The sequence below is a fragment of the Meleagris gallopavo genome, chromosome 12 (genome assembly GCF_000146605.3).
Source record: "Meleagris gallopavo isolate NT-WF06-2002-E0010 breed Aviagen turkey brand Nicholas breeding stock chromosome 12, Turkey_5.1, whole genome shotgun sequence".
Classification (NCBI taxonomy): Eukaryota; Metazoa; Chordata; class Aves; order Galliformes; family Phasianidae; genus Meleagris; species Meleagris gallopavo.
The window spans coordinates 18,444,969-18,454,796 of NC_015022.2; the positions used below are offsets into that span (position 1 = coordinate 18,444,969).

A 9,828-nucleotide genomic window follows, 5' to 3' on the forward strand; every position below is an offset into this window, starting at 1 on the left:
AAGGAGACTGGGGAGAATGAGAGCCAGCACATTTTGTGGTAGTTTGACCTGATTTAACATTGCAAAACAAATCAAAACCTCCTTCAAGTTAACCATTGCCCACTGGAGACATGCAGGAGTCGAGCAGCAGGCACAGAGTGTGGCAGAGGGAGAGAAGAGTGCGCAGAGGGTGAGAACATCCTCCAAATTTGCACTGAAGAAGCATTTTCTTCTGTCAGTGCAGCTGGAATGGAAGCAGATGGTTATGGGGAGCAGGAATGCTGGGACCAGTTGGGGACAACCATCCTATGGCTCTTTGCTTTAATGCATTGGGCAGCTTTGAGCTCCTGGAGAAATAAAGAGCAGCTGAGCTGTTTGCAGGAGGCAGCTTGGAGAAGAAAAAGAACCAAGAGTGCAAGCACTTAATAGAACACAAAAGTCTCTAAATAGGGAGCAGCAGTGAGAAATGTGAGGTAGGCCAATTAATGCATGTGAGCAGAGTGTGAAGGTGTGAAGCAGTTTCCCTGGGCTTTGCTATCCCAAAGGATAGGCAATATGAAGGGGGAAGCCAGAGTGGAAGCTGAGCTTGGTTAGATTGCATTTAGGGTTAGAAAAGAGGGGGAGAAAAGGAAAGGAATGGTAAAAACATTCCCTCCCATCCTTACTGATCCCCTTGAAATCCTTGGGAGGGGTGCAGCACTGCTACTCTCAAGCATTCACATTTTTCTGGGATGTCTCCCCAGTGATTGAGGTATTAGAACTCAGCAGTTCGGGATCTTTTTCTCTCCATCTTCAAATGTCTCCACCAAGTCCCATAGCAGGGATGGAAAGAAAGAGACCACAACAGCAGAGCTGTGCTTGTCCAGCAAAAGCCACCGCCCACCCAAGGAGCCCAAACCCCATTCTGCAGCACTGCTTGGGTTCCAATCTGCTTCTCCTCCGCTTTAAAAGCACCCAAAAGCTCTTTTTTTTTTTTAAACATAAATAATGCCTGTGTAGACATGAGGGGCTGCAGCTAACCTTGACCCAATCCCATAGTTTAAACCCATTGGCTCCCAAAACTGCAGTGAGATGGACATGGGCTCTGATGGCCAGCATGGCCCGTGCTTCCAGCAGGTACCAGGCAGAAAAACAAAGCTGTCAGGAAGAAAGCTTCCAGACAATGGATGGCAACACTGCTGGTATGTGGACACGGGAGGGAAGGAATTTAGGAAAGCAGACAGATGCGGGTGCATTTGAGGTAGAAAGAAAGAAAATAAATGTGTCAAGGTTTGAGCCGGCTTAAATTAATGGAAGTTTCTCTGAAAGGTTGTCAAGGAGATTTAGCAACCAGAGAGCTCAGCCTCATTTTCTTGTCAGAAGTGACATCACTGTCATAAATATGTGACCAAAACCCACATGTTTTGCTTGTGATCGCGCCAAGGCAGGAAGCCTCAAATACCTCCTTTCCGAACTGGAACTTCTGTTGAGTCCAAACTTTTGATTCTTGTCAGGTCAAATAATGAAAAGAGGGAAAATAAAGCACATTTGAGGAACAATGCTTGGGAAAAAAGGTACCTTTGCTGCCAAAAAGAATTAAAAAAAAAAATAAGTCCTCCCTGCGCAGCCATGAGCCACTCCTGTGCCAGAGATGCTCTCAGGGTCCCTGCATCTTCCTCCTGCCCAAATCTGTGCTTGTGCCCCCAGCTGGGTCATAGAATCATAATCAATGGAAAAGAGCACTAAGACCATCTAGTCCTACCATCAACCCATCACCCAACCGTCAACCTATCTACCCCTGGTCCCCATGGGGTGGGTGAAGGTTCTGCTAAGGTGCCTCAAGCTAAGAAGTTGGTGGCTGCTGCTCATTGGTTTGCTGCAAACTGCCAATTTGAGGAGATCAGAGCTGGGCAGAGGAGCTGCTAGAATAAATTCATTCTTACTGAGGGCACCCCCAAAGCTAGTGCTGTCGCAGCTCAGGACAAGGTGTGAGCATAGGGTGAAGCCCAACCTTTGGGCTCCTTGGCCCAAGAGCTGTCCTTGCACCATTCCCTTTCTTACTGCCCAAACCCATGCAGGAGAGACAACCTCCATAGTGTGGGACAGCACATACAAGACACTGCCACCGAACCACTGTGACCCACAGCACCCCAGTGTGTTCAGGGCAGCCAGCCAGGCTCCCATGATGGGATCCCCATTGCCACATGGGCTTTGGTGGCATCAGACACTGCTCTGCGGTCCATCTGTCACACATACTGTTTATTCTTATGTTCACGATCGGCTTAGAGAAGACTTTGAGGTTGATATGGAGTATTTAGGCAAAAGCTAGCAGGCTCCAAGGAGGAACAGAGTGGACCATATGTTCCTGTGCCTCCCTCCAGCCTCAGCCTCTATCAAATTCTGCCGAATGAAACACTGAAAGCATCAAATTCCTACCCAGGTCTGTATCTCAAAGCCAGCATTTGTCATCAGTTATTAGGAAACAAACGGAGCTCGGTGGCTGCCACAGCTGCAGATAGAGAGCCAGGGAATACTGGGGATGAACAGAAGATCAGTCAGAGATGCATGTGTTGTAACATTCCTGGTTACCCACAAAACATCTAACAAACAGCCCCGGGGCACTAGCTACAGCAGGACCTTGTGCTTCCACAGTTCAGCTTTCTGGCCCCCCAAAAGCAGGGGAGGAGCTGTGTGGCTGCATGAATTGCAGCAGACCATGTTTAACAGCATCGAGGAACACATCGATTATTCATTCGCAATGTGTTCACCAGGGATAACACAACCAGCAGTGGGGGATGAATGTCAGCTGCTCTCTAAATGCTCCTTTCCTGGGGAGATGCCTAGGGAGCAATGGGAGGCTCATCATAAGGCTCTGGGATGGAGATGGACTTCCAACTCTCAAGTTGCCCACCGATTACCAGTGGCCAAACCTTGGCTGTTGGATGGAAGACTTGAGGTGTGGGACATTCCAGCCCTGATCTTTGGGTTCTGCAGCCACGCAGCATTTAGTTCCCGTCAGCAAAGCCTTAGGCACAACTGCTAGAGGTCCCCTGTGACCCCACCTGGACCATCCCAAACATGTCCCACAAAGCAAGCACAAGAGTTTTACCATTTAGTGACCCTTTTGTGAAGGGATGAACAAGGAAACTAACGCAGGAAAACAAATGCACGCTGTGAAATGACAGAAGTTATTGCATCTAAGGATGACTTCCTGAAGAAATCTATCTTCATACCTGTTCACACACCAAGTCCCCAGGGTGTAAGTATCATCTCTCTACAATCTACTACCCAACACAGCCAACGCCTGGAGGGTTTACTGCAGCAAGCCCTCAGCCTGGATTTTAGCCATTTGTCCACAAGATGTATGGCACTGTGGCCCCCAGGCACCACGATGCCCCCAGTACTGAGTAACCCGTGAAGGATGCCCCATGCCCACCAGCACCAGGGACATGGCGGTGTCTCCGGGACTCCCAGCCCAGGTGAGTGCCCTACAGACAACAGAACACTCAGTGGCTGCCTGCACAGCAAAGGGACAGTTCCCAACAATGCACGTCCCAGCTCGGTGCCCACACACAGCACAGACTTGCTTTGAGTTAGCCAGTCCTCAGCAAAATACATTGAAGTACAGCCATGAAGCATTGGGTCTGGCTGGGTTCAGAGACCACCGCAACGTGCTGGAAGCAGTTTAACCCTTTCTATGTCTCTGTCACCCCCAGGAGCAGCACCATCCCCCTCAGTCACCATACAGACAACGATACCCACGGTCAGAAACGCTCAACCCGAGGATTTTTATTCAGCCCGAAGCAGAAGCACAGATTTACCACAGCCCTGAGCTCACTCTGTAATAGCTCTACAAGCAGCAGCTCTTTAAGAGGAGTTCACTGAGGGACTCTGTTGCCCACGTAAGCACGGCCGGCCGCAGCGCTCTGCCCCGCAGCTCCACGCAGGCAGCCCCGCGCCCTCCGCCATGCGAGCCATGCACACATGGTCCCCATTAGGCACAGAAAAGCAGCCCCGCCGCGGCTGGCTTGAAACCATCCAGCAGCAGTGCTATTAGCAAGGAGAAAAACAAAAGGAAAACAAAAAAGAAAGTGTTGGCTTGCTTTCCATTGGGATGTTTAGAAATGTTTACAGTGGCATTAGCTCTCGGTGCTGCCGGGGACGTGCAGACACCGGTGGTGCTCCTGGTAGTGGGAGTGAGCTCTTTTCTTCACTTTGAAGCTGAGCAGCCCCAGCCTGGGCTGTGTGCAGGAAGCTGCCAGCTGCAACCACAGCAGGATGGAGCCTCCTGCAAGCAGGCAGCAATGGGCTGAGCTCTGTCCCATCCCAGCCAAACAGGGCTGCAGGAGCACATCCATAAGCAAGACACAGACCTAAAGACCTTCTTCACTTTTTTTAATCCCAGGCACTTTTCTTCATAGCAACTTCACACACAGCAGGGTAAGGTACGTTATAAGCTAGATGAAGGATGCAAGAATTAACCCAAGGTAAAAAGGTCCTGTTGTCTAGGGGACTTATTTCTCCTCTGTTCTATACTCCAGAAAGCTGCTTAACTAATCCCACTCATGCCCACAGCCTGGACGGGGAAGCACTCCATCCCTTTTGACTAACTCTCCGCCTGCCTCCAAGGTACCCGGTTCCCTCCCTCCTGCTCCAACAGCCCCATCGAACCTGGGCTTTCCCAAATACCTTCCTTCCCTTTGCATAAGCCAGCAGGAGTTCTTTTTCCCAGACACAGAGGGAAGTGGGCTCTTACCGGGCAGGAGGCAGAGGGAGCAGGCGAGGAGCATCCTGCTGGGAAGGTCCATGGGAGCACCGGGGGCTCCCCGGCCCCGAGCATCTGCCGGAGACACCCAGCCAGAGTGGTAGCCCCGCTCAGAAAGCCCTTTCCTTATCCCCAGCCTTCCCCTGCTCCCTGACAGCAGACGAGCATTGGGAGGGAGTGGGAGGGACGAGTGAGGCTTGGAGGAGGTACAGCAGGAGAGGGGACAGCCTGCACGCGGCCACGGCACCCTTTAGGGATCGGGTCAGGGTTGGAGCTGTGCTGGATGGAATCCGTGTTCCCATGGCACGCTGCTGGGTCCCCATGCCTCAATGGGACTGGTGGCAAAAAGTCCGCACGGGGCCACCGTTGAGGGTGGTGTCACCACTGCTGTGCTGTCACCCCATTTCAGGCACTACATCCACTGGGGAGCGGGAGCAAAGCAGCAGGGCACCAAGGAGCACCTCCTGGGCTGTTCCCAGGCGCTATGGAATGCTTTGACTCTGCGTGTCCCTCGGGTTGGCTTCCCTGAGAATTGTCATCAACAGCCCTGTCACCTCCAGGTGGGCTGAACAGCCCCAAACATACTACACAACATCTCCTGGGTGAATATTTCCTCCCTCCCCAAATCTAGGAGCAACCTGTGGAGGATGCACCCACTGCTGCACGTTTAATTTCAGACCCCAGAGGCCCCTCCAAACCTTTCTTCCAACCCCAATCAAAGGGAGTTGCTGCCTGCACAGACCATGCTCCACCAGACCAAGGTGTGCCCTACACTTCTCTTACCACCCAGCTGATAGGGAAGATCTGAAACAGCTCCAACCAGCAGCATCCCTACTTGCCAACTCTCTGCCAGACAGCTTGGGGGCTGCAGAAGTAGTTCACTCAAGATACTCCTCTAGAAGCAAGGGAGTGCCTAGGAGAAGCAGTTCCTTTTCCTACTCCCCCTTCCATCCCACGTATATACATTCTGGGGCACCAGGGGGAGAGGACACATGTCTGGAACAGAGATCAAAGCAGTAGTGGGATCCAAACTGTCTCAGAGATGCAAACACTCTGGAGCCTGTTTGCACTGCACCCCTTCCCCCAGCAAAATGCTGTTGGACAAAATCAAATGCTTTCAGCTCCTAACTGCACTTGCCAGCTGTCCCTCCCATACCTTAATCTGAAAGGGGGGAAAAAAAAACAACCAAAAACACAACAATTTCAGGGAGCAGCAAGAGATGAAGGGAGCAGAATGCAGGGTTGGAACAGACATTTCCCTGCTCACGAGCCTCATGTCTCACACAGCACCAGGGATGCCCCAGACCACGCAGCTCACACCACAGTGCTACAGCATCTCCTGACCCAGCAGCACTGCTGCTCGTCCCCAAAGCATGGTTACAGAGCTGAACCTGGGATTTTCCTCTCCAACCTGCACTGAGCTGGGGAAGCTTTCTCCTTCAGCCCTGCTCTGTTCCATCAGCTGTCCACCAGCAGCTTGCACATCTCCTGGGGTCTCTCATTAGCTTGAGTTGGAGCCATTTGCAGCACATCACTGCGCCTCAGCGCTGCTTCCCCAGCACAAGTGCCGAGGGTTCAAGGAGAGGAGCTATGCTAACACTGATGTCATGCTCCCAAAATGTAAACAGCTGTCTGTGGAAGGGCTAGATGGGAAAACACAAACAAGGAAATAGGGAAATAATGGCATTTCACCCTCATGCAAAAATGTTATTTGAGGAAAGCAAAGTTATTATGGGACATCCCGTGATATTCCAGCTGCAAGCTCAGCACAGGGCCCTTTAACATCCAAGAAGCCTACAGCAGATAAATCTCATCTATTCATCATATGATATTAATCCTGTAAAAAGCAAAGAACTGGGCTCATGTTAAGTGCTATTCTCCCTTTCTTTTTCTTGGATCCCAGTGCAGTTTGAGCTCTGGTCTATCCAACCCAGTGCTTTCCAAAAACTCAGCCTGCAGAGGAAGGATGAAGGAGGGACCAGTGCAGTGCCCTGGGGCAGAACACAGCCCCAGGCAGCTGATGGAGGTTATTTTTCATTGCCATCACTTTATTTCTGACATCTTTCCTACCCCAGCTGCAATGAGCAGCAGTGGGAGCACTTCGGGGAGGGCACAACAGCCATCTCCAATAGAGACCAGTGGGGCTGGAAACAAACAGCCCTCCCCAGCCCCACACAGCCACTTGGCAGAGCACTAGGAAAAGATGTGCTGCAATCTGTGCCTGGCTCTCAGCGAGTCCCAGTGATGGGGTTCTTCACTTTGGGTTCTGCGTGGGGCAGGGGGTGTTCAGAACAGGGATGCAGGTGCACACAGCATCGCTCCTGCTGGTTGCTCAGGCACTGCACTGCAAAACCAAACCCAACCCCACGTGAGTGGTATGGAGTCCTCAGGGCCCTCCAGCAGCCAGGAACAAATGGATGGAGAAAGTGAGAGGGGAAAATTTTGCCTTGAAATCAGAGCAAAGCAACAGCTCTTGGTGCAGGAGGGCAGCCCTCAGCTTCAGCCCCATGAAGACACATGGCTCAGGTGCCACACGTTTGCAGCCCAAATCCTCGTGCTGCCCCTGCAAGGCCAACACGTGACAAAGTGCAAACCATGATCCACACATACTGTAGACAGTGCTCTGCAGCCAGACGCTCCTGAGGTTAAACCAACCCATCCCTCTAGCAGGGAAAGCAAACCCCAGCACTGAACCTGCACCTGAGCAGCATTCTGCTTCCTTCAGCCCTTCCTGCACACAGCAGGACCTCACCCAGTGCTGCTGCAGGTTGGGAGGAAGCAAGGAGAGAATAAGCAGGGTGGCCTCTATCCAGGCAGCAAGCTCACTTGGCTGCAGAGCTGCACAGGGAGTGACACAAGCTGTTTCTCAGCCATTCCCATAGGGAAGATCTCATGTCTTCCCCACATTAACAGTCCTGGATGGGCTTCTTAAGAAATCTGGATAGGAGAAAGCTGCGCTGACTGTGCCCTCACTCAGAGCCAGGAGGCAGTGCTGGATGACCCCAGGTTCTATCCTGAATTGAGCAAGACTTTGTGCACCTCTCACAAGGAAAATCCTGCAAATAAACTTCAGCAGCCATCCCTGAATCCTAGCCGGGTCACTGCTGAAGCTCCCACCCACAATTCTTCCAGACTAAAAGCACAGACCGGTGTGCTAACAACCTGAATTTACTTTCCCTTGTGTTTACAACTCATCCCACACATTCCCAATATGTTTTCCTACATGTGCTCAGTTTTCCCTAAATTCAGCCTCCCCCCGCTCCTCGCTCCTGACCTTCAGGAGGGTGTCATGCACTGGACACAACCACTCTGTGAGATACAGAAGGACTAAGCCAGGATACAAGGAATGTAAACAGAGGCCAGGAATGAAAACAAAACCCCCAGTTCCCAAATCCAAACAGAGAAAGGGCTGATAGGGTCGCACGGTGTGTTCCAAAGTGAGCTGCCTGGGATGAGAGCAATGTGGTACCCAAGGCTGCTCCTCCGCTATGTTTTGAGGAGGGATGGGGCAGGGGGTGCTCAGCACAAAGCCGGACACCCCCTTGGGGGTCTCAGGGGTGGGCAGGGGATGGTCACCTGGGGATGAGGGGGGGGGATGAGGTGCACGTGGTGCTGCCACGCCTGGCTGTCATGTGGCCGGCTGAGCTCAGAGCCCTGGAGAGTTGGTTGTCCAAAACAAAGGCTGATGTAAACACAAAGCCATGCTCTTCCAGGGATTAGCAGCTCTGCACGAGGCCAGGAAACCTTACGTCGTCTGAGAGCACGAGGCTGGAAATGAAAGCAGGCGGCAAGAAGGGAGATCTCAGACAGACAGGCTAAAAGCCTTAGGGAGCCATCCGGAGGGCTCCAAGCACTCAGCTCCTCACCCATTGCCTTTCTAATCAACAGCACAGTGTGGGGAGCGACCTTGGGGTCCCAACACAGGGATCCCATACTTTGTGGTACCCAGCACAGCAACTGTGAGCACCCTGGGCACAGCTGGGGAGGGTGGATGAGGCGAGGACCCTCCTGGTTCTCCAGGCTCAAAGCAATGCAGGGAAATAGCTTCACCTCTGGAAAGCAGCTTGGAAGCAGCGCAGTGTTTGGAAGAACTCTGCCCTCAGCACTCCATCAGCATTGCTGTATTTATCAGCCTTGGCCAGAAGGCTCCTCTCTGTGCCACCAGGTTCACGCTCCAGCCAAGCACTCCCACAGCGAGCACCAAGGCTCTCCCAGCTCAGATACACTTCCACACTTGGGTTTAGGACTGTGCCAGGTTGATTTGCACAAAACCCCTCCTAACCAATGCGATTGCGATACATCCTGCAGAGCCCCAGCAGCCAGGGTGCTCACTGCTGGGCGTTTCAGAGCTCTTGGCCCCCAGCTGTAAACATCCACCTCCCAACAGACTGCTCCACAGCTTCCTGACATGGGTTAAGCCCACTCACCCCAGCCGGAGCCCAGGCTGACCTTCCCCAGGTGCTGTCCCAGTGACTTCACAGCTCAGGCAGCTCCACCACCACATTTACAGAGCATTAGCGTCAAAAAAAGTACCGTTTGCTGCTGAGGAATTTCTCTGTTTGCTTACCTAGCATTATTTTCTCCCATTTATTTAGTCTCTCCCTCTTTATTTCTCACTCCAGATGAACGAGCCCCGAGAATCCTAAGCAATCCATCTGCCACAAACCCGTTGAACACCAAACACTGCACTTTTGCACTGACCTCATGGAGTCAATGTAAACCCCATCACCCCAGCCAGGACCACAGAGCCGGGTGCTCAGCCATGGGGCCAGCATACAGCACTGCATCCCACGGCCTTCCACAGAGAACGATGCTCCATCAGACCTTCATCCACTTAATTGAAAGTATTCCAACATCTCGCCAATAAACCCAGAATATTTCCCCTGGGAAGTTTTCCACAGCAGGAAAAAAAGCCCTCTTGCGTAAAGCTCAACTATTTATTATTAATATTATCTCCCACTCCACGGAAGTTCTATTTACAGCTGCACACTTCTGCTGCCTCCATTTGCCCACAATACAGAGATTCCTCTCAGTCTGGAAAGAGCTGCTTCGCAATATGAGTTCTGGAGCTCATTCCCCACCCCCCTTTTAATTCTACTGAAGTG

The 9,828-nt window shown here is 52.0% G+C and overlaps 1 protein-coding gene across 1 annotated transcript in view; it reads right to left on the reverse strand.

Moving 5' to 3' along the window:
* The window catches only part of ITGA11 (integrin subunit alpha 11), a 36,000-nt gene extending 31,096 nt beyond the window's left edge, over positions 1 to 4,904 (reverse strand). Inside the window, 1 exon segment of the mRNA XM_003209597.3 lies at positions 4,715 to 4,904. Within this exon segment, the coding sequence (XP_003209645.2) occupies positions 4,715 to 4,766 (52 nt within the window). The 5' untranslated portion in view covers positions 4,767 to 4,904.
* Positions 4,905 to 9,828: the final 4,924 nt, after the last annotated feature.